This window comes from Triturus cristatus, chromosome 6 (genome assembly GCF_964204655.1).
Source record: "Triturus cristatus chromosome 6, aTriCri1.1, whole genome shotgun sequence".
NCBI classification, from domain to species: Eukaryota; Metazoa; Chordata; class Amphibia; order Caudata; family Salamandridae; genus Triturus; species Triturus cristatus.
This window is the reverse complement of record NC_140589.1, coordinates 710,633,840-710,659,518: the sequence shown is the minus strand read 5'-3', so window position 1 is coordinate 710,659,518 and position 25,679 is coordinate 710,633,840. Positions and strand designations below refer to the sequence as shown.

Below are 25,679 nucleotides of genomic sequence, written 5' to 3'. Positions count from 1 at the left end.
CATGCTATGGACAGACCACTTACTTGTCCCTTTCAGTTTGAAGGCTAAGCAACCTAGAAGTGGAAAACCTAGAAGTAAATGGGGGCTGGCAAAGGGTCAATAAAGATACCCTGGGGCCTGCCCTCCAAGCAGCAGTGCCACGACTGTCAGGCAATCCCAACAGCGACTCTTCCAGTTTTAACTCGTGTATCATGACTGCTTTAAATATAGTTGCACCTTTTAAGGACAGTTGCTACTTCCAGAGATACACCTACGGACCCCTGGTTCTCAGCCAAACAGAGTGGAAGAGAGCAGCTGCAAAAAGTTAGTGCACTGCTGGAGAAAGTGGTACAATTTCGCAGCTAAAAGTGCCTATAAGGAGGCCTTGAAGAAATTCCACAAACTGTTGCAGTTTAAGAGGAAGGAACATTTTGTTAGACACATAGAGTTCTGAGAACTCCTCTAAGGAGATTTTTAAGATTGTAAAATCCTTTACCAAACCGGCAGCGATGGATAGTATTATCCACCCCTCCAATACCCTGTGCACGAGCCTGTCAGATTTCTTTGAAGAAAAAATACAAACATTGTAAGCCTCTTTTCCGGCTGTAACGGGCTGCTGCCGATAATCATCATCATCATCTAGCTCCTTCAACACCCTTAATATTTCTCAGAAATTCTTCCAAAAACAGCTGAGGAGTCATTGGCTGAACTTCTGAAATGCAAGTCTGGCTTGCCTAGGGACCCTTGCACTTCTCGGTTCTTTAGATCAATGTTCCCCTGGCTAAATCCTGTATTGAAACAAATCTGGAACTCCTCACTAAAAACTGACAATTTTCCGGCCATTTGGAAACCGTCGTTTTTATTACCATTGCTGAAGAAACCTAATGCTGACTCTGAAGTGCTCATCAATTTTCGACCGATCTCCCTGCTGTCTGCACCCGGAAAAATCTTTGAGAAACTGGCTCAGCGACAACTAGCCGACTTTGTAGAAGCTAATGGCTTCCTACATGACTCTCAATTAGGCTTTCGGTCTGGTTACAGCATGGATACCACTTTGGTAGAAGTGGCCGATGAAGTGAGAGTGACTGTTGACGGCGCATCTGCCGTGGTGGTTCTGTTGGACCTATCGGAAGCGTTTGATACAGTTGCACATCCACTCCAGCTTGAAAGATCAAGGCATCTTGGTGTTCGGGGATGGCACTCGCCTGGATTCGGTCCCATCTTAAAGACTGCTCCCAAAGGCTTTTTCTTTGTCCGTTCTCTTCATCATTAAAACCACTATTATGTGGAGTGCCTCAGGGCTCTGCCTTGAGCCCGCTGCTTTTTAATATCCACCTTGTTACTTTGGCTTCTCATATTGGAGGGGGTTGGAGTGAAAGTGGTTTCCTATGCGGATGACGCTCAGTTTGTGTTCTCCTTTAAAAAAACAATACGCTGCAGCCTTCCTTAAATTCAAGGAATGCCTGAAAGACATTTCAATCTGGATGAACAGAAATTGTCTGAAATTAAATGCAGATAAGACGGAGGTCTTATTTTTTAGAGCTGGATCCCACACATGTTCCTACGGACTCAAGAAATCTTGATCTCAGGTGGTAGATGGATCTCTCTTTTATGGCACTAGTCCAGCACATCTCTTCAGTTTGTTTTGGGAAATTGAATTATCAGGAAATTCCTACGTTTTCTGCCGGAGGAGAGCTGTAGGATCACGGTCCATGCGTTGGTGACCTCCCAGGTCCAGAATGCGGCGGCAAAGTTAATTTGTCGGGTACCCTTCTGTAATCCTATTTCCCCGCATCTGAGACTGCTACACTGGCTCCCGGTGGCTAGGAGGATAGAGTTTAAAGCGATGACCTTTGCCTTTCGAGCCGTGAGGGGCAGGGGCCCAGGCTACCTTAGGCAGAGGCTCAGCCCATATCGACAGGAGCAGACCCTAAGATCCAGTCACCTGCGTCTCCTCTGCATCCCATGATATGCCAAGGCTCAACAAGGTGGCAGGTCCTTCTCGGTAAGGACTGCTGAACGCATTGCCAATCCACTTGCGCCTGATCGAAACAGCACATGAGTTTAGGAAGGCCTTAAAAACTTGGCTGTTTAGTCCGGGGTAGTACTATTGCCTGGTCTTTCTATTCAGTCTGCTCTCAGCGCTGGGACACCTCTGTCGAGGTAGCTGCGCACTCTACAAATGACGATTCATTGATCCAGGAGTATGACTTTGGTGATAGCTAGCTGCTGTTTCACTCTGTATGCTACAGGGCGACTGAGAGTTACGAATCTGAGGGCGAGGCCTGCTGTCTACAAGTAGGTTCTCAATCATGAGCCATTAACTAGGGATGAAGACTTGTTTAGTCTTGTTTGCAATGATTTCTTAGAGGTGGGACCCGGTCTTTTAAAAAATGTTCTAGGGAGCAATGTTCAAAGAAATCTCTGCTCGTTCCCCCGCCCAACCTCCAAAAACAAGCTCCGAGGTACAGCACAGTAGAAATGATGTCATGGCCTCTAACGCGAGCAGGAGATATGGCCCCATATCCGCTGGTTTGATTATTATGATGATAAAACTTTTTTTAAAAGCTACAGTTGTGTTTGCAGTGATCCACCTCAGACCTCTCCTCCCCCGTGCCACTGCACCTTCAGCTCCATTGAGAGCTACGCTCTGCCGAAGAACTTCAGGTTTGCTTTGTACCATCTTTTAAAGGTAACAATATCCCCTTCGGTTTCTAAATTGTAGTAAAATGAGACGCCCAGCGCGATTTCAAACGAATAGAACTGTGTACAATGATTCTGTTTAATGTTAAAAATGGTCCAAATGTTTTATTGAAACCAAAACAAAATGCGAGTCGATCTGAACCGAGTTAATCTTGCTGTATCTGAAGTATGATTGAATTGTGGGCAGTTGTTTTCGCCTTTGTTTCCTAAGCATTGTTGTCTTGTGCTACCCTCTACGGATCGCCTACCAGAAATGCAACCAATTGTCGTTAATACATCTCTGCTATAGGAACACCCTGGGCAAATTTTGTATTGTATTGCATTGTATTTTATGAGATACATATCGAAACTCCTTTTGCCCATTTATTAGTCCTACCAACCACGTACATGAACTCGCATGCCTCTCCACTCCCATCATCACTCACAACCCCTTTGAATGTAAGCCTCCATAAAGAAACTGGGGTAAATGAATGGAATGCTTTCCTTAAAAGCACAAGTCTAATCCCAATAACCACTGACCTTGGTTTCGGAGCAGGGTTCTGCCTGGCAAAAAGTGCTTCAACGCCTAGTTATGGTTAGTTGTATTGTAATTGCATTTGTGTAGCACTTATCATGCCTGATGAGTTATTGCATGCTTTACGATGGGTAGCGCGTTACTCCAGAACCCATGGTCAACCGTTAATCCAGTGGTTATAGGTTATTGGATTAGCCTTCAAGCTCTCAAAGAAACAAATCCATTCATTTACTTCAGTTTCTTTGTGATTGAGTAAATGCATAGGACCCAAGTGTGGTCATTAGTCTGAGTTTCATGCAAATGGTTGGCCGGATAAATGCATATGCTAGAAGAGAAGATGTGTATCTGCAGGGTCTCGCCCAGGCGTGAGGGACAAACCGACCCTTTCTAATATCTATAGGGGCGATAACGTCTTGTTAGCTATAGCTTTATCACATCACAGCTTTGGAGAATACCCTATCTAATCACAGTCAGCCTATGGGCTGCAAAGATTACAGACTTAAATCTGACATTTATATAAAGAATGTTTTGTCCTTTTAACCTAAAGGAGACAAGTGGTTTGGCAAGTGGGGTGACGATGTGTGCCGAACTGCATCTATTTTAAATTTGTATTTTTATTTTAAATTAAAGTCTACTCTAGCAGGGATTCGGCACGAACAATGCCACAAGGCAAGGTATCAAGTTCTATTCACAACTTTAAGGCACTGTCCATGCATTGCAAAATGTTACTTGCCTTCCCCTAGGGTTCTTCTAATCAGACTTCACTGTCAGATCCTTGAAATACATCAAAGAAAGGCCAGGCCTTGATTCAAAGTGTATGCCTTTCTTGGGGGCTAGAATAACAGCGCTGCTTTTGGCTCCCATCCGCACTGACCACTGTTTCTATGGCTCTCCAGCCAGGCATAGAAGCGCTCGCCTATGGAGGCTGGTTCAAGGGGCTTGCTTTCTTTTACAGGACAAGATTAGTCAGTTACAGGAAAAGCTTCACGAAGAAGAACATCATCGGAAACTGCTGCAACAGAAAGCGGAGCAGGTAGGTCTCCCTCTTTTTACTAAGATCACTTTGTGGCAGGCCACATTAATTGCCTCCACGGGTTTCTGATTGTCTCGTTTTGACTGAGCATTAATTACCTTGTGTAGTGTGCATAGCTTATGTCAGCTAATTATTTTACACTTCTGTATTCCCATCCGCACCACTCCCCACATCCCCTCTTCCAACACACACACTTTATCCAGTATTAGGGGTGTCTTTCATAGATTCACATGCCTGAATCATTCCCCGTCGTCGAGACGGGAGCCTCCGGTACATAAAAAAGTAATGTCCTATAGACATACTTAGAGAAAAAAAAAATAGGCCTAAGGGCCTCCCCTTAGTAGCCTATCCTAGTCCTTATGTAAAAAGGACCAAACTCTTAGAGCCAGCCAATCAGCTGTCGCCTCCCTCTAGAACCTTCCTGGCAGGAGCCTCAGTCCCTCAGATTTTCTACCGCACGTTGTGCTAGGGAGTCTCCAGCCTGAGTTCTCCTCAGGATTTCTTTCAAACCAGATTGTTCACTTTTTAAGTGACTTACTTCTTCAAGGACTTGAACGCAGACCACTTCAGGCCTCTTATTACTGCAGTGAGTGTTTATTTCTTCTACAACTCCTGGCATGTCTGAATCCCAGAAGAAAGCCCTTTTCAGGGCCTGCTCTTCATGTGGGAAGAAGAGGCTACATGTGGACGACAAGCATGACCTCTGCCTATATTGCCTTTATCCTGACCACATGCCTAAGGACTGTAAAATATGTAGGTCTTTTCCTCGCAAGACCTTGAGAGACAGAGAGGGTCATCTGCTTATCTGGCTGGACAGGCTCAAGGACAGGGAGAGTGTGGTATCCTCAGAGGCAAGTTTTTCCGGAACCTCTGAAGTCTCCCTGAAGAGGCCGAGAGTGACGTCTCCTGGCCCCTCAGAAGCTCCTCCTATGAAGACACACAAGAAGTCTTCAGAGGCCAGATCTTCAAAATCTTCAGTGTCTGACAAGGACTCTCTGACTTTTAAGAAGACTACCCTGTCGGCCAGCAAAATTGCGACACCTTCCTCAGTGCAAAAAAGGGCACCAGGTCATGTCTCCACAGCGACGACAACTGTGTCCACAACGACAGCGTCGTCAGTCTTCTCGTCGACGACGACCACCCCTTCATCGTCGTCAGCAGGTACACCTATTTCGTCTGTTATACTGCTAAAACCGTCGTCGACGGCTAAGTCATCGTCGACGACGAAGATTGTCCCGTCGACGACGACATCGTCTGAGGAGCCCCCCGTCGACGGAAGAGTCGACGACGATGAGGGCGACGACGATGAGGGCGACGACGATGAGGGCGACGACGATGAGGGCGACGACGATGAGGGCGACGACGATGAGGGCGACGACGACGAGGGCGTCGACGACGAGGGCGTCGACGACGAGGGCGTCGACGGGGCCACCGTCGGCGAAGGCCATGCCGTCGACGACGGTATCGTCGACGGGAACGTCGTCGTCGTCCATGGGTATTTCTGAGCCAGGGCAGAAATCCGAACTAGTAGGAATGTCGTCTATGGCCCTACCACCGTTACCAACAGCACGGAAGACAGCAGGGGTTCCTGTACAGGGTTCTGGATCTGGCAAACTGACCAGAACACAGATTACACCGGAAACAACGTCTCCAAGTAAGGTGCAAACCAATTTGCCTATGGAGATTCTTCAGAGTGAGGAGTCGGAAGAAGAGCTCTTTGATCAGGCTACTTCCCCTTCTGAGCTGTACGTCAAATGTCAGAGCACGGACGAGGAACAGGAGGAGATGAGCGGGCAGGAACGCCCCGTCCGGGAACAGGTTCGCACGGAGGTCACCCCGATGGTATGCCTTCCCCTGTCGATTGTTAACGACCTCAAATACCTTATCCGGGACTACAAGCAACGTTTCCCGGAGTCGCCAGCACTGGACACAGGGGGCCCAGTGCCTACTGCAAATCCACCAACGACAGCCCCAAAGCAATTACGACCAGCTTCTCAGGTCTGCCACGAGAAACTGCCACCTCAGGTGATAGAGTCATCGGATGAGGAGGCTGAGGAGATGGAAGAGGGGGAGGTCCAGGAAGACCAGACGGACCAGGATGAGGAGGAGGAGTATGTGGCATCCTCCCCAGCTTCCCCACAACCGCGCCAAGCTGATTCACCGCCTGTGGATATTGGCGGTTTTCATAAGATAGTTGAACGAGCAGCGACGCGGTTTCATATGGTCATGGAATCGACGGAGACTGAGTGCTTCTTGCATGACTTCAAGGAGCAGACGACGAAGTCAATCCCAATTATTGACTTTCTCTGGGATCAGGGAAAGAAACTAATGCTGACGCCGGCTTCCGTACCTGCGGTTGTTCCACGCCTGGATAAAAAGTACAAGGCTCCATCCACGGCGCCAGCTTGCCTTAAATGGACACCCAAAACCGGATTCGGTCGTGACCCAAGCGGCCCAGAAGAATTCTCGTAACCCTTCCTCTCCTCTGTCAGCCCCACCAGACAAGGAGGGCAGAAAATTGGACACAATTGGCAAAAGGTTTTCGACCACTTCGGCAATGACCATCAAGGTGGCCAACTCCATAGCCCTGTTGGTGCGTTATAACCGCCAACTTTGGAAGGATATAGCCCCATATTTAGCGGAGCTGCCAAGCGCAGTTCAGGAGGAGGTCAAGGCACTACTTTCTGAGGGCCAAACCTCGGCGGCCGAGATCATTGATTGTGCCATAGATGTGGCCATGACAGGCTTTCGTCAACTGGCTGGGGCTGCAGTCCTGCACCGGCAGGGATGGCTGAAGGCAACATCGTTCAGGCAGGAAGTGCAGACGAAGGTGCTGGACATGCCCTTCGACGGACATCTTTTCGGAGATAAAATTGACAAGGCGCTCCAAGCTATCAAGAAGGACACTGACACGGCTAGAGCGCTTGGAACCTTGCAGGCAAGGAATCAGTCCTTTCGGGGCAACAAATCTAGAGGCCAGTCCTCCTACAGAGGATCCTACCAGAATAGGTCCTCGTATTCCTTCTAGAATAAGACCCAGTACCAGCAGAAGCAGCAACAGGGTCGGCAGTCTTCTTATGGAAGATCTAACTTCAGGGGTAAGAACCAGAAGAGGGGCACCGGCGGACGCCAGTGACCAGTTACTCCAGCCAGTCCAGCTACTATCTCCCTCATCAAAGATTGGAGGAAAATTGACCCATTTCCTGGAAAATTGGCGCCTCATCACCACGGATCGCTGGGTACTCCAACTACTAAGATTCAGCCATGCCCTAGAATTTACCACCATCCCACCTGCAACCCCTCCCCGCAGGTTCCCACACAAACATCTGCGACTGCTACTCCGGGAAATATCGGAGATGTTGAAGAAAGGAGCGATCGAGCGGGTTCCATCGGCTCAGAGGGAGAAAGGATTCTATTCCCGCTTCTTTCTCATACGCAAGAAAGAAAAGAAGTGGAGGCCCATTCTAGATCTCAGGGCACTCAACTCTTTCCTGAAGAGTCAGTCGTTCAGGATGGTGACGCTCCAAGAAATACTAGGCATTCTAGAGAAAGGAGATTTCATGACATCCTTGGATCTTCAGGATGCCTACTATCACATCCCGATACTCAGGGGGCACAGAAAGTTTCTACGTTTCGAGGTGGCAGGACAGCACTACCAATTCAAGGTCCTGCCGTTTGGCCTCAAATCCGCTCCGCGGATTTTCACCAAGTGCCTTTCTCCTGTGGCAGCTTTCCTGCGTCAAATGGGTCACCAAGTCTTCCCCTACCTCGACGACTGGCTGGTAAAGGCACCCATAGCTGCAGGCGCAACCAAATCCTCCAACGCCTGTACCAATCTTTTCCAACATCTAGGATTGACTCTCAATCTTCAGAAATCCTATATGTCCCCAACAAGAAGCATCACCTTGCTCGGGGCGACCTTGAATACGGAATGCGCGAGGGCATTTCCTTCAGAAGAAAGAAAAAACAAGATAATATCTCTGGCCACGGCGGTGGCATCAAGGAAGTCCCTAAGAGTTCGCACCTTCAAATCACTCCTAGGAATGATGTCTTCTTGTATACTCCTCATCCCTCACTGCAGGCTTCGGATGCGTCCATTGCAAGAAGCCCTCACGAACCAATGGACTCAGAGTACGGGTTCGTTCGAAGACATTGTGAGGATAACACCGCGAATATCCAAGAGCCTCGAATGGTGGAAAGATTACAGGAATCTGTCTATGGGACTGCCGTTCCTGCTTCCAGCAGTGCCACTGGTGATCACCACCGATGCATCTCTGGCGGGCTGGGGAGCTGTCCTTCAGGACCTCCGAGTAAGTGGCAAATGGTTAGATCAGGAGCAACATCTCCATATCAATCTTCTGGAGTTGAGGGCTGTGTATCTAGCGCTGCAAGCCTTTTTACCACGCATCCAGAACTCCCAGGTGCTCGTCAGAACGGACAACACCACGACGATGCACTATCTAAACAAACGGGGAGGAACGCGTTCGCTCACTCTATCACGCGAATCGCAAAAGATCTGGAACTGGCTTGTTCTCCATGGGATCACTCTCAGAGCGGACTATGTCCCGGGCAAGGACAACACCATTGCAGACGCCCTAAGCAGACAGAAATCCCTCTCCCACGAATGGGAGCTCGACGAGAATACGCTAACGCACGTATTCTCAGAATGGGGAGTCCCAGGAATCGACCTGTTTGCCACCAGGGAGAACGCCAAATGCCCAAACTACGCAAGTTGGCATCCCCAACCAAGGTCACTCGGAAATGCCTTTTCCATAGGCTAGTTCAGCGTATTTGCGTACGCTTTTCCGCCGTTCCCGATTATTTCCAGGGTCCTCAGGAAGATGAAGGCGGAGCCTTGTACCCTCATCCTAATTGCCCCGTTCTGGCCGAGGCAGCACTGGTTCTCGGACCTTCATCGCCTCTCCATCAGGACACCGATTCGTCTGAAACAGCACCCGAACCTGCTGACTATGTCCAACGGGCAGGTGCAATTCCCGAACCTGCAATCGCTCAGGTTATCGGCCTGGCTCCTGAGCACAGAGAGTTCTGTCATTTAAACATCCCGCAGGACTGCAGGGAGGTGCTGGCAAAAGCGAGGGCGGACAGTACCAACAAAACCTACTCTCTCAAATGGGAACGCTTCTGCGTATGGTGTTTAGAGAAAGGCCTGAGACCACTCCATATCACACCTGAACAGATATTGCCATATCTACTACACTTGGCACAGTCGGGATTGGCGCATGCATCCATAAAGGTGCATCTGGCGGCCATTTCACGTTTTACCAGGACTTACAAAGGCCCGTCTCTCTGGTCCAGTAGGCTTATCAAACAGTTCCTCAAGGGACTATATAGGTCCTTCCCAAGACCTAGACGGGTCCCACCGACGTGGCACCTCAACTTGGTCCTTAACCAACTCATGAAGCACCTGTTTGAGCCCATTCATCGAGCTTCCATCAAGTACATCTCATGGAAAACGGCTCTGCTGCTCGCTCTAACATCTGCCAGGAGAGTCAGCGAGCTACAAGCTCTCTCCATTCAGGAACCCTTCATGCAGTTCAAACAGGACAGGGTGGTGCTGAGGACAAATCCCAAGTTCATACCGAAAGTACCTTCAGACTTTCACCTCAACGAGCCGGTGGTTCTACGTTCCTTCTTTGCAAACCCTACCACGGCAGCAGAAAGGACGCTCCACTCTCTGGACCTCAAAAGGTGTCTTAAGTTTTACATAGACAAAACAAAGAGCTTCAGGAAGTCATCTCAGCTATTTGTGGCCTACAGTAGGCCAAGGTTGGGTATGCCTCTAACAAAACAGAGCATCTCACGGTGGATCTCCTCAGCGATAGCATTCTGCCATGACGGGGCCGGACGGCCTTTAAGAGACAGGGTGGAAGCGCACTCCACCAGAGCGATGTCCACATCAGCAGCGCTGTTCGCTGGAGTGCCGATTTTGGACATCTGTAGAGCGGCGACATGGAAGTCACCGCACACCTTCTCCAGACACTACTGCCTAGATGCTGAACTTATGAAGGATGCGGCAGTGGGCCAGGCGGTGCTTCGCCATCTATTCCAGTGAGGTGAGCCTTCCAACATCCCGCCATCCTGGTATGCACATCTTTTGCTGATATACTGTTTTGATGTATGCCAATGTTTCAAACTGATATGGTAATATGTGTATTATCTAAAATAACTATATGGCATGTTACATCACAAATGTGCATAATGTATTGCTAACTACTCTGATTCAGGCATGTGAATCTATGAAAGACACCCCTAATACTGGATAAGAAACGGGTTACTTACCTGTAACAGCGGTTATCCAGTATTGGTGTCTTTCATAGATTCACATGCAACCCTCCCGCCTCCCCTGGAAGGACTCACGTCTCTCTCTAACTATATTACGCCTACCTAGCTTGGTGCGTACGAAAATCTGAGGGACTGAGGCTCCTGCCAGGAAGGTTCTAGAGGGAGGCGACAGCTGATTGGCTGGCTCTAAGAGTTTGGTCCTTTTTACATAAGGACTAGGATAGGCTACTAAGGGGAGGCCCTTAGGCCTATTTTTTTTCTCTCTCTATGTATGTCTATAGGACATTACTTTTTTATGTACCGGAGGCTCCCGTCTCGACGACGGGGAATGATTCAGGCATGTGAATCTATGAAAGACACCAATACTGGATAACCGCTGTTACAGGTAAGTAACGCGTTTCTTGCTTCCTGCCCCTAAGTCACCGCCTCCATAATATCCATCTCTGTTGCTTATTCTCAAATGGGGCAGGCACAGCATGTTACCACTGAACTAACCCGAATAGTGGGGGAATTATGAAAAACTACAGAATGGCTTTGAATTTGATGAGGTGGAAACATTACATTGAGGAATGGCAGCAGAAGCGAAAGCACAGGTATGATGGCCACGTCACCCTGACAGTTGTCTTCAGGCATTTGGCTTTGCAGAGCGTTTAGCTGCGAGTACCGCTGCCATGTGTAGATTCTCTTTAAATATACAGGCACTTCACTTGTCAAAATGGGGACCTAGCAAGATCACTAGTGGTTTAGAAGAATTAAAAACCTCTAATGCAGGAATTTGAGCCAGGCTACTACTGCCTAAGAGTGAGGAAGGGTCTTGTGTAAGTGTCAGTGCAAGAGTGTATTACTGGTCCGCTTAACGGGAGCAGGAGTGGCAAAGTACAAGGTGGGGGTAAAACAGTTGCCTATGACCAAGGCAACTGGTGGTAGGGCTGTAAAAAATAAATAAACACAGTAGGAGTTATGTAATAACACATTGATATTTTTTTCTAAAATCCCATTTCATGCATTCTCGGACATTGATGCTCTTCATTTTAAAATATGAAGACAAATACCTATGACAGATTTTTTTTTCATACTTCATTGCAAAAATAGTTTTTTAAATTTTTTGTTCATACCAAAAAGCGAGTATTTTAAATCCAAAGTAATTTCTGTTTTTTCTGATCTTCGCATGCTTCCCTCAGTGGAACATACAGTGTCAAGTCTAGATGTATTACAGAGGTGGGGAAGGAAACTTTCTTCCTCACTAGAATCATTTTCCATTTGTTCTCGTGGCAAGCCCCTGCACATGGCAATGCTATGTAGCATTGCAAACACAGCAATCATATTGCAACATGTCTCTGAGTTACAGAGGCTCCACCACTTATGTAGACACGGATAGCGGCCTTTTAAAATGCAAAATATTATTTTTATGCCTCCCCTTCTCTGCTTATGTTACATTTTAGCAACACTCCGTTTGTGGGTGTAGATCTGGTGTCAGTGCATATTCCATTTGGCCATGGATCCTATCGTAGCATGCAAACATGAGTGTGAATGACTAGTGCCAAGTTTTTGGCTGAACAACCTATTACCATGGACTGTGACACTCCCCTAACAAAATAACACAGATAGATGAAGGGTCAAAGGGATATTTACCGACTAGCCTCGGATTACTTCCCCAAACAAATTAACAAACTTTTGCCACTCTTTTGTTGGGTCCCATTTCTGTACACTCCCCTAACAAACATCCATCTTCTGTGTCTCTCCTTGCAAGATGATTGTAAACTGTCCTATGATGAAAATTAAAGTCCTAGGTTATCGCAGGCAACAATGTCGGTAATGAAGCATTCTTCATTGTACATCATCTGGATGTTCAGTGAGTACTGTTATTACCTATTCCTATATAGATACTCACTAGTAGGGGAGGTTTAAGTATGTGTGTACCACCTACACATCATGTCAGGAAAACGTGCAATCTGGTAAAAAAAAAAATCACATGCAGTATTTGAAAAACTGATTTGTATACTAATGTTAAACAAAAAACCTTGAATGAAACACTCTGTGACGTACTTCCTACAACAGTTATAGTGCCTTGCTTGAGTATTTCCCCCATGCTAGGAAGCTCAAAAACCTGAATATGCACAGCGATGGCTTTGGTAGGTTGTCTACCCAACTAGCATAGCGTCCAACACAATAATTAAATCAAGTGTCCCTGCCTTGCTTAGCCTGTGCCTGCTGTTAACATCCTCCTTTGTCTGACAAAATGGTAGGCCTGGGCATGAAATTCCACTCCGCTCGTGGAGTTTTTCCCACTCCGCGCAGTGTGCAGAGTTCCAAAAAACTCTGCTCCGCTTCATGAAGTTTTTGCCTCGCTAGTGCTCGCCAACGTTAATTGAGCTCTGATCGTTTTGTACTGTTTTACGCCAATTGCGTACTGTTAATTTTTCTCAGATTTTATTGATTATTTTCAACATTTTGAAAATATTAAAAAGCGCGCTCTGCAGCGTAATACAGTTGAAAGTAGAAACGCACATGTCATCCAGAACAAGCACTATTAAAGACAGCAGGCCTTTTTTCTAAACGACAGATGTTGGCTCTGCTTTTCCCAGAGCTTTTCCATTACTGCTTTTTTATAGCCATTTACATGCAAACGCATGAAGGATGTACATTCATCGCCAGTGATTTTTGCAATTGATTTTTGTTAATTAAAGCAACCCAATTCCAAAATGGGTGCTGTGTATGTTCGGTGTGATACATGCATCATGGTGCAAGAGTGCCTCTATGGATGAGTGCGCATCTTTATTAATGCATAACATCCAGCTTTGATTTACACAGCAGCCAGACCTATTAGAACTGTATATTGAAAGTTAAAAAAATAAAACAAACTGCGCAAGCTCCAAAAAAGGATGAAAGATGCCCAGTATCACTGAGCAGCTGCCGTGCCCTCATTTAAAAAAAAAATTAAAAAAAAAAAACCTAATTATAAAACAATTAGTGGCACAGGTCCACCTCGAAGAAGGGAGTGAAAAAAGCATGTGGGCAGGTTACCCAAAAAAATAAATCTATAATATAATATATAATATAATTTATTTTATTTTTTTGCAATTAAAAGAAAGATTGAAAGGTTGTTATAGATGGGGGGGGGGGGGGCAGAAAGGTTATTTATTCTTACTATACGAACCAAACTTGAACTATAGAAACATTAAAAATTCTAAAGTCCTAGTTATAACTTGCATTTAGTTAATGTACTGTGGCGAGTCAGGCGACAAGACTTTGCACAGAGGAGCACGGCCTACAGTAATTTGAAGGTGTTTTGCATAAATTCTAAATGTAAGTTATAAATGTAGAAATTCTAATGTTTGTGTAGTTTAGGTTTTTGTTTGTTTAGAAAGAATAAAGTTTTCCCAACAAACTTTTAAGGTTTTTAAAAATTTTATTTCAATTTTATTTTATTAAAAAAAATCAAAGTTGTACAGTTTTATGTCGTGGATTGTCAGTAAGTAAAGTGTGGTACAGTAGAGTGGAGTGGCGTAGAGTAGAGTGTAGTAGCAAAGTGTGTTGCGTGGTCGACTGTAATAGCATGCAATGGCATATAGTGGAATGGCACACAGTGGAGTGAGGTACGGTGTAGTTCCATACAGCACAATAGAATAGAATAGAGATGAGTGAAATAGCCTATAGTGAAGTGTTGTACAGTGCAGGGTTTTGACTGTACTAGCATAGAGTGGTGTACCGTGAAATAGCGTAGATTCGACTAGGGAGAGTGGAATCGCGGCACAGATTGGAGAGGCTTAAAAAAAAAAATGGAGTGGTGTAGAGTGAAGTGGGGTAGACTAGAGTGGCATGTATGACCGGAGCGTACTGTGGTGTTCAATGCAGTGCAATAGTTTAGAGTAGATTGGCGTACAGTGGAGTGGCATAGGCTGGAGTGTCGTACAGTGAAATAGCGTACAGTGGAGTCGTGCAGTGGCGTAGGGTGGACTGGCATACAGTGGAATAACATTGAGTGGTGTATAGTATAGTATAGTGGAGTGGCTTGGAGTGAGGTACAGTGTAGTGGCATAAAGTCTAATAGCGTGGAGTGGCGGCATATAGCGTACAGTGGGGTGTAGTGGCTTAGAGTGTAGTGGCATATACTGGAGTAGCATACACTGGAGTGATGTGATGAAAATTAACGTTGAGTTTAGTGGCGTGCCATGTAGTGACTCATAATATAATAGAGTGGAGTGGCATAGAATGTAGTGTTTTACAGTATAATAGCGTACACTGGATTTTCGTGAAGTGGAATATAGTGCTGTGACGTGCAGTGGTGTACACTGAAGTGGCATAGAGTACAAAAGCGTGTAGTGCCGAGTGAAGGTGCATGCCGTGGAGTAGCGTGGATGGGTGCACAGTGGAGTGGCATAGACTGGAGTGTCGTAGGATAAAGTTGCGTAGAGTATAATAGCATAGAGGTGTTTGGACTGGCGTACAGTGGATTAGTAGTGTTTAGTGGAGTGACATAGAGTGTAATAGCGAGGGGTGACGTGGAGTGTTACTTTAAAGCAACGTAGCATGAAGTGTGTGTGAACGGATGTGGATGTAATGTGGCAGTAATATACATTATGAGATGTAAATGGTAATTTTTGGTAGTGTGTGTGAATAGTGGAAGTAGTGTTAAAGTCGTAAGTATTGTGCTGCTGTCAGCTTGAGGTACATGCCGATGAGCAGCCAGTATGTGAGTGCCTAATGGTTATGTTTAGCAAAGGTAAAAGGCAGCCATGTACTTTGTATCACATTTTTGCTGCGTTCTGTGTTTTTCTGTGTTTCAAGTTAGGGTCTTGGATATAGGTAAGTATTGGGGTTTAAATATTCACTTCTGGTTGCTACTTTATTAAAGTGGTAATGGGTAAACAAATGTATTTATAATTTTCTATCTATATTGACAGTAGTCTAAGGAGTACTATGCATATTTCAACGCCATGTAAAAAATAGAAAATACAATTTAGTTCACAATATTTGTCAAATATAGTGCATTTAACCGTGTTCTTAAAATATATATTTACTTTTTCGTGCCACAGCACTCTGTACTTTCTATAAAAAATAATATGTAGAAACATAAATATTTTTCCCTACCTAGTACCACTTTACTAAAGTGGGAATAGGTAAGGGAAAATATAAAATCTAATACTTAACTAGATCTGAAGGCAGAACACAGTCAAACTGTACCATAAAACAACGTGGCTGCCTTTTTAACTTTTGCAAAGGCCGTCAGTCAATCACCTAATGACTGGCCATTGCTATGTACTGCAGTACTTCTGCGAAATACAGTGAAATAACAGCTAAATTTCATGACCATACTTCAATAACCAATGTGACCAAGTTAAAATACTTTGTAACTGAAAAAATACATGCCTGTAGTACCCAAAAGAATTAGTTGAGCCGTTTGCATGGTACGTACAATACAAAAGTCTACGGAAAATGCATTGGTAGCAAAACTTGTTTTGGGACCCCCCTTTTATCTTTGCACCCTTTTGACCATTTACAGTGAAACTTTGCATCATCCACCAGCAATAAAGGAAAAATATTTGTGGAGATTAGTCAAATGGGCGCAAATTTATTAATGGTGAAAAGTCTGAGCTATTCCCTTCTCTGGTAGCCCTATCTATAACTACAGAGTGGATACTGCCACACACGCACAGCCCCTCCCCCAACTCCCTACCCCAACACTGGGAAGAAAAAATGTAACCCTCAGTTTAGCCTTTTACCATCAATATGCCCCTCCTAACAAATATTCATTTAATGAGTTTTCAACTTCATCCTTGGGATTCAGATTAGTGGATGCAAACACAGACTATCTAATAATGTAATTGGGGTCAGCATAGCTAGTGAACATACTCCTGAGGCACACAATGTTCTCTATTTGTAATATTTTGCGTTTATGAAGGTACCCTACAGGAAAATCTGTATCGGTATTTGCTCCTTTGAAGAACAGATGCGATAAACAACTTTAACATCAAATTAATCTAAAAATAATGAGTAGGACAGATTCTGCTGTTCAAGAAATAACTAAAACAGCCTCCTCAATCCCTAGTAAGCACACAGCTTTTATCTCAGACATTTTATCTAATAATTAATCAGAAACATAATGTGGGTCACAGGTTAAGTGAAGTGCAGATGCGAGCTATAAATTCACAGCATAAAAGGTAATTCATGAAGCCTATTTCAACTAAAGCATTTAAGCAGGTGGTCCAAGAGAAACTGATAAATTCCAGGGAACCAAGGAGATTGCTGGGTGTGTTGGACTCCAAACACGTTTAGCGGGTAGCCTCTGAGGGTGGTTGTTCAAAAGGAAGTCGAACCAAAAAGGATGAAAGGAAATGTAATTGACCAAAAGATGAACGATGAGACAAAAAATATTTACATCACTCTAAAGCTAGTGTGTTTCTATAAATGGATTTGTCTGCTCTCGAGGTAAATCTGCCTCCGGCTATGTGTCTGCAAGGCCTGAATGATCTTGGTCTGTTAGTGTTACTAGTTTACATCCTCCCTGAATTCGCGTTTTCCTTTTCTTGAAGGGTTCTTAGCTCAGTTAAAAGAAGCTAGTTGGATGGGCCCATGGATTATATTGATATCAATAGCTAAGCCGCCTTAAGATTTTCTCTGCACTATTCTGGATTTTCACATTATTGTACTGTGTGCAGCAGTTCTTGTGGTGATCAATCAAACTCCCATAGACTTTCAGAGACCACTGGACCAATTAAGTAAATATCCGATCAAAAATCATTTCTTTGTGAAAAAACTTGGGACCTACAATTTGGGTGGAAAAAATTCAAGTTTTCCTGGTATCTGGGACTTCAAAGATTAACAGTTGGTTTATTGTAAAAGGCAACAAAGAAAGAGGTGATCACGAGCAATTTGAAGTTGCAGCTATTGTCCAACAACCTTTAAAAATCTTAGAGCAACAGCAATAATGGGAGCTTTTAAGTGACTTGCTACCAAGCCCTACACAAAAATCATTGAAGAATCATCATTCAAGCGTTTTATGACTACTTAAATGAACATCAGGCCATGTCCCTTTTTTAAATAAGACGCCTGTTTTCTGCCAAACATCTGGATAAACAAACTCTGCACTAGATGACAGTGCCTGTATCTGCTGTGGCTTTTCATGCCAAAACGCGCGTAGAAACCATCCGGGATCTTGCAGCCACTCTAGGACAGATGCATACCTTTTAACTATAAAGCCTGCATATAAGGCCCGTCTATAGAAAATGTTTAAATAAATATCATGATAATATAAAAACATTTCTAATCATGTACCAGATGATGAACACACCTGTGCTGTATACATTAAGACTGTTGTGTATGAATGATGAGATAGATGTGGTGTGTTTGTGGTTTTTTTTAGTTTTAATGATGGAACATTGAATATATGACTATCAATAAAAAATATTTTTGCAGTTTTTTTTTTTTTAAATATATACATGTTTGGCTTTGTCTCTCCCTATATCAGAACTGTTATTTATTATTCTGTGTGATATTTATTTTTGACGTTGCCCTAGGAATTTACATTGTGTATTGGGTTGAACATCACCACAGTGTTGGCTGTGGCTGCTGTCTAGAAGGAATGCAGCAAATGGGCACAGACTTCAGGTAACCGGTGAGCAGGGCTCCGGATGGAGCATTCTCCTGCTTGGTACCACAAGAATCAGCTTGCACGGTGAGGTCACTGCACAGTCGCCTCAGGCTTTAAAGGCCTGGCTACCAGAGTGCTCTGCGACTTTTATGCTGGGATAGTCTAGTTATGGCCTAGGTCTCACTCCGCAACGTCAGACAGGGGCGCAGCACTAGGATTGGATCCAGAGTATGTCACAAGCATGAATGGCGTGCCAGAGACTAGGTGTGCATTAGTCTCGACTCGTAAAGGAGGGAGCTTTCCGTAATCTTGAGAAGGAGCAAGCAGCTCTTGTCCTGGTCAAGACAACACATCTGCTGCAAAAGGTCCCCAGCCTGCACCTTCGCGCTGTCTGCCCAGAGGACAGGGTCCTAGAGGGGTCAAATCAGTGGGAAGAAGCACGTGGCCAAGAGTTCTCTATAGGCATTACTAGCTGAATCACCATGCTCCTCCCCAAAATGAATTCTAATCGTCATCTTGACTGACGTATCAGCCTCCAGAAACCCTTCACTCGCATTGTTCAGGGAGAAGGCACCTTTGATGTTGGTTTCGTTAGTTTGGCAAAACTAGATTCCATAATACTAATTTTGTTGCCCAGTAATAAAACCTACTTAGGATGACTAAACCAGCTGTTTCATAATCTTTTGTCATTGCTTAAGTCTGAACTCTGGTTGTCCCTCATGCACCTGGTCTCTTGTTTAACTTGCCCTGCATGTTTTCTCCACCTGGAAGTACCAGACTACTTGATGTCTTTTCAGTGTCTTTATTGACAGGCTGATCTCACGAGTCCCTCTGTGTTTAATATTTTAAATGACTAATAAGTTCTGTATGGTGTTGCGTCCTTGTTCATGTTTTGGTTATATCTAAATTGGATTTGTTATTTAAATGTTACATTTCAATGGTAAATTGTGAAACTAAGTAGTATTTCTGTTAATATCAGCTCGAGACCGGACTTGAAATCAACAGACTCTTGATACCTACACCAGCTTCCTCCAAGAGTGGACCAAAGAAAAAAGCCAAGAAGAAGTGTCCTGCCAAGGTACCCGCATTTGAAATGAAAGATAACTTTGTGCTGCTGTTCACATTGGTGTTTTGCCCTAAATGCGATGGGTATGTTCAGATGTTGGTACCATGTTTGCTCCCTGTGCCATGAGACTCAAGCCCCTCCCTACTGAGAGGCCCCGAGCAGGGCAAAACCGGTCTGGGTTTGCTTGTGGTCCCTTCTGTAGAGGGGCCTCATTGGACAGTGTGGGATGGACTGCTCCCATGATGAGCAGGGTTGCTACTGATTTGCATAAGACCGCACTTTGTCTCGATTGGCATGGTGGGCAAATTGCCTCATTGGACAGTGTGGGATGGACTGCTCCCATGATGAGCAGGGTTGCTACTGATTTGCATAAGACTGCACTTTGTCTCGATTGGCATGGTGGGCAAATTGCAATGGTCCGGAATGCGGCCCGAGCGATTATCAGTGTCTGAGATTAATTCAAGCATTCCATCCATCACCTTGTTGTTGCAATTACTCTTCTTTGTGACCTTTCAAACTGTGATAGTTGCCATTCTCTGTTATCCATTTTTATTACCATCATTTGCTGCTTGTAATTTTCCTTGAAAGTTTATTATAAATTGTCTCATTTGCAGGCAGCATATTAAAGCAAGATTTTATTTTTCCGTAGCATTTCTAATGTTTAATTACTTGTTAGCACTGTTTGTTATTTCACTATCGCACCCAGTATAGCTGCTGTCCGCTCTTGCACAGGAGAAATTCAAAGCGCTCCCATGTGAAGGGAAGGGTCTGCCCATTCCCTCTGCTGGTGATGTCCATCGACCGCACAAGACCAGCACAGTCACGGATATAACGTGGAGTGCCACCTACGATCTACTGCCTATGCCTATCTCTCTATTTCCACCAGCAAAGGCTTTCTAGTCTCTCAAGTCTGGAAGGACTTTCTTTCCAAGACCCTGGCTTGAGCCTCCTTTTCCTCATGAAACTATCAGCCATACGAAGCACTTCAGATAGAGGAACAGACCTGCTCCCTCACTTCAAAAATGCTGAGAAGGGCCTGTAGCCTATCTAGGGATCGGTAATACTCATCTGGACACTCTTGGGTAACTCATTTCTTTATATATACGAGGCAGGAGAATTCCCCCAATTATTTCCCTGAACAGTTAAAAGGTGTAGAAATCTGTTGTATCTCAGATGTTTAGGACCTAAACAAGTTAAGCTTTCTCTAAAAGTCCAAGATGCCGAGTTTGAGGCATGTGCTGGCAGCTGCCCAGAACAGGCTGTGCTCAACCTTGAGGGCGAGCCAACACGATTAATACAGGCCCCTGCCATTCTGTTTTATTGCTGCCTCTGCTGTCTTTGGCACTATCTTGACCTTCATGGTGGAGTTTCTGATGTAGCCATAAAATCTAGTTTTCTGCACCTAAACAGTTGCCACATTTGCAGTGTCAAAAGAGGAAGTAGAGTCTGGTCTTTCTCCAGTACTCGCAACCCTGTACTGTGTTGGGTTCTTAACAAATTTCCTCCTTAGCCCTGCTTGGTACCAGCCAATCACTTAATTAGAGAAATTATGGTTCTTCCTGGTGAAATAATTCATTCCTATAAAGAAGGTATCAGTTTTACAAACTGGGGGTTACTTGTAGACATATCGAACAGTGACAATCTGGTGATTCCAGGGGCTTCAAGCGTTGCAGGCATTTTCAATAATAGTGGGTACTCACTATAACATTCCACTTGTAGGTTGTGCAGATCCATGTGTTGGAACATTGGGACCAGCTTAAGGACAACCAGTCGGAACACATGCCAGTATGACCATCTCCAGTTTCAGTCTTGTGATTGTTGGCATGTGATCCAAAGTAATCAGTAGGATGTCTCTTCTCCCTACCATGATCACTTTTGGTGGTCTCCACTAACTCTTTTAAGTGTGTGTGTGTGTGGAGGGGGTGTTGTGGGCATCACTGTCTTATCAGACCTGCTTGTACATATTCTTGAGGGTGACGGAGGCTACTTTCTTCATGCCAGAAACCATCCTAGCAGTGCTGAAATTCAAAGTGGTGGTCATTCATCCAGATTGTACTACGGAACTCTTCTTTGTGAGGTAACAAGGTATCACCCAGTGGCATCATGGAAATGGGCCTTGCAATGGGGCACTCTCTTACTAGCTTCTAATACTGTGAGATCAATAACACAAGAGCAGACGTTCTCATAGACTTATCATTCACCTAATCACAAAGTGAGATCACTGCCCTCTTTTGGATGGTGGGGGCTTCTGAACAATGGGAGGTGGCCTGATGTTGGATTGGAAGGGGGTATTTTTTTATGTCTCCTTGGATTCCTCCAATTCTGAGAGACCTCTGAAGAAGTGAGAGGAAGCTCGGGGTGCTCAATTATCCCACTGACTCTACCTTATCCTCGTCTGGTGTGGGTCTCGCTTCCTCCCCTTTTTTACTTTTTATCACAAAATTGAGTGCAGGATATGGACCTGAAATAATATTGAGCGCAGAATATCGACTTCTGTCGTATTGTCTTTTGGGAATACAGGACACAGTTGATAGTAGAAAGGAGCTTTATTGAAGAAACAGCGCAACGACCCCCAGAGCCCAACCTCTCAGCTCCTCGGCCAAGCTTCACTGCTGGACTCTTCAATCCAGATTCCAGCAGTAGAACCTTGTTGCTAGCATATGGTAAGATCACATGTAAAATGTAATTGAAAACCTAACTCATCTCCTCTTCAAAGGAAAACAAAAACCTTATTAGTCATGCAATTAGATATAAATAAATAATAAAAAAAATATTAATAAAAGCAAATATAAATCACACATATAATCTTGCAATTTCTTTGGTCTCATTTTACGGCGTTCACTAGGAACTCATCTACAGACATCAGTGGAACTGTCAACATCACCAACATTTTTTTTGTAACCAATGCCTTACTTCAGCATCATTGCATTTGACAGCTCTAAAAGTGTTCCACCATTTGCCATCTGATATCTTGATTGCATTACCCTCAACTTTTATGATCTTCTTTGGTTCAGATAACTTAGAATTCCCTTTCTTCACTATGTTACCAGAACACAGTCTCACAAACTCACCTTCAGTAACTGCTCTTTTACCTTTCCTAATCTTGCTATTATGTCTTAGTTGATAAGAATCTTGATATTTTGCAACTTTGGAACGTACATCTTCTTCCTTTACATCTTTCTTGCCACTCCTACCCATCCATGCTGGTACAGCTACTGTACACGGAACCCCCCCTTTAAGGAGACAAAAAGGAGTTTCTCCTGTCGGAGTGTGGGGTGGTTCTGTAGTTCCATAACATATTTCTGACTTGTGATCTCCTACACATATTCATCGATCTGGCCAATTGAACATTCTCTCCTTAAACTCTGTTGAAGCGCTCAACTAGACCATTTCCCCCAGGATGATAAACCGGAGTTCTCAAATGTTTGATACCCCACTTCTTGAGAAAATCACTAAATTCTAGCGAAATGAACTGCGGACCATTATCTGTTATAATTTCAGCAGGACAACCTTCCCTCCTAAAAACCTCTTCACAGAATGCAATGGCATTGCTGGTCTTGATTTCACTGACAAATCAGACTTCTGGCCACTTTGAGTAATAATCAATCATTACTAAAGCGTACTTCTCAGATGCTCCTAAACCTTCAAACGGCCCACATATACCGATAGCTAGTCTTTCCCATGCCTTTTCAGGAAATCTCATAGGTGTTATAGGAGAATCTCTCAATACATGTGATTTATTGCTACACGTACAAGATGTGCATTTTCTACAAACCTCTCTATATCTCCATCCATATTCGGCCACCAAAAATCCATTCTGGCTTTTCTTTTGACCGCAGACATTCCTCCATGACCTTCATGTAACAATTCCTTCAACTTAAACCTCAATGGTTCAGGAACAACTAGTTTGTCACACCTTCTTACTACACCATTTACAACTGACAACTATTCCCATACGTTTTTATACATTGAAGTCTCATTGTCAAGCTTCCATCTATGACGCAGGCAAAAGTTTGATTACTTTCACCAAAATAGGATCAGCATAAATAGACTCCTTCCACTCATCTTCACTTATAGCTTGACACACGTCCTCAATGTTTGCTATCATCCAATCTTAATCTTAACTGATATTTTCCATTTTATCTTTCACAGGTAAACGAGACAAACAATCCGCAGTCACGTTTTTCACTCCAGGTACATAATTCAGATCAAAAGCAAATTCTTGTAAACGATATATCCACTTTGCAATGCGTGGGGTAGCCCTACTCGCACCTGCAGTAGTGAATGTCAATCAATGGCCTGTGATCCGTACAAAGTTCAAATATCGTACCCCAAACATAAACAGGGAAATGTTGTACTCCCCGCCAACAAGCTAGTGCTTCCTTTTCAATAGTGCAATATGACATCTCAGCACCTTTTAAAGTATGTGATGCGAAAGCAATAACTTTCTCCTTGCCATCACGCTCTTGCATCAGTACAGGTCCTAGACCATAATCACTTGCAACTGTTATAATTATGGACTTGTCTTGAGGATCAAACAACTTTAAAGCAGTAGGAGTAGCTACAGCCTTCTTTACAGCTTCAAATGCTGATTAGCACTCCCTTCACCATTAAAAAATGACACCTTTCTTCATAAGTTATTGCAATGGATGTACTATTTCCGAAAAATGATGCACAAATTTCGCATGATACTCGGCTAAACCGAGAAACGATCTTAACTGATCTATATCATGTGGTGCTGGGGCTTTTTCCAGGTCTTCTACTAAATTTAGCTTTGTTTGATACCATTGTAAGACAACGTGTGTCCTAAATTTACTTCTAAGTGACAACATTTACACTTTAACAAACTAATAGTAAGACCAGCAGCTTCCAGTCTAGTAAGTACTTTTCTCAAAATATCATCATGGTCATTTTCATCCTTAGCCCATATTAAGAGGTCATCTTGGAATACTAATACGTTCCTCATATCATTCAAAATTTTCTGCATAATTCTATGAAACACAGCAGATGCTGAGGATAGACCAAATGGCATTCTGATGAATTGAAATGCCTCTTCAGGTGTGATGAAGGATGTTGAGTGCTTCGATTCAGACAGTAAGCTTACCTGGTGGTAGGCACTCGACAAGTCTAAAGTAGTAAAATATTTTCCACCAGTAACACTAGATAACATTTCATTTATGCGAGGTAAAGGATACCTATCAACCCAAATGCACTCATTCAAGTCTCTTAAGTCCAAACACATGCGGATTTTGCCATTAGGTTTGTGTGCGATAACAATTGGACTTAACCAATCAGAAGCTTCTATAGGTTTTATTATTTTCTCCTTGCATAATCTCTGTAGCTCATATTTCAACTTTCCTCTCAGAGCCATAGGAACATTACGTACTTTGTGTACCTTCGGGTTAGCATCTTTCCTTAATATAATCTGTTGTGCAATTCCCTTAAGACATCCTAATTCTTCTTTAAATAAGTTGGGAAAATCCTTAACCCATTTGTTGTTGTTGGGTATATCTGTCAACAACACTTGTGACAGATGATTTGGATTGAGGATAATGCCCAAATGTTTCTGTTCTTTCCACCCCAACAAAGATTTTCCAGTCTCTAGCACATATATTTTTTCTATAGTTTTTCGTGTTTTAAACTGCACATTTGTGTTGAAATATCCCATATCGCACTATCCTTGTGGTTCAACATTAGTTGGAATCAACTTAACGGACCCCAATTCTTGCCATTTCAGCTTAACTATCAAAGTAAAAGGGGAACAAGAGTCTGCCCACATCTGTACAACGTTACTATTGATAGTTATCATATACTTGGGAGGATCATATGCTTCTGAAGGATCGTCATGCAGAGAATTGGCATCTCCAAGAACCATTACTTCTATGTCAAAATCATTCTCTACCTGCACATCATCAAATGCATTACCATAGAATTATCTATAGTATTTACAGATTTCTTTTGTTTGAGAAATTCATTCGATTTACACTCTCTTGAAAAATGACAAATCCTCCTGCATTTATAACAACTCCTCTTAGCAGCTGGACAATGAACAGCATCAGCATTATGTCTATTGCTACCGCATCTATAACAAGATTTTTTATAATTGTCTTGTTTTTTTACAAAATCTTTATCTTCACTATCTGTCTTAATAACCTTCTTGGTGTTCGAACTCAATACACACACTTTACTAGGATCTACCTCAGTTTTTGTGTTATTTTCAGCTAATTCTTTTGCATATTGTGAAGTATTTTCGATGCGTCTAGCAATTTCAATTGACTTGTCTAAAGAAGGATCTTTCAAGTCTAATAATTTTTCTTGGATTTTCTTATTGTTGGTTCTATTTATAAGTTGGTCCCTAATAATTTCATCCTTCAAATCTTTAAACTTGCATGTTATTGCTAATCTTCTTAAAGCCGCCACATATTGCTCAATCTTTTCTCCTTGTTTTTGGGAACGTGAAAAAAAGTATGCCTTTCTACAACTAGACTTA

General features: G+C 43.7%; 1 protein-coding gene across 3 annotated transcripts in view; it reads left to right on the top strand.

The window, feature by feature from the left end:
- The window catches only part of CEP57L1 (centrosomal protein 57 like 1), a 171,075-nt gene that overhangs the window by 60,129 nt on the left and 85,267 nt on the right, over positions 1-25,679 (top strand). For all 3 annotated transcript variants that reach the window (XM_085611197.1, XM_085611196.1, XM_085611198.1), the window contains exons 7-8: positions 4,152-4,229; positions 19,103-19,201. In XM_085611197.1, the coding sequence (XP_085467323.1) occupies positions 4,152-4,229; positions 19,103-19,201 (177 nt within the window). The remainder of the gene's footprint in view (positions 1-4,151; positions 4,230-19,102; positions 19,202-25,679) is intronic.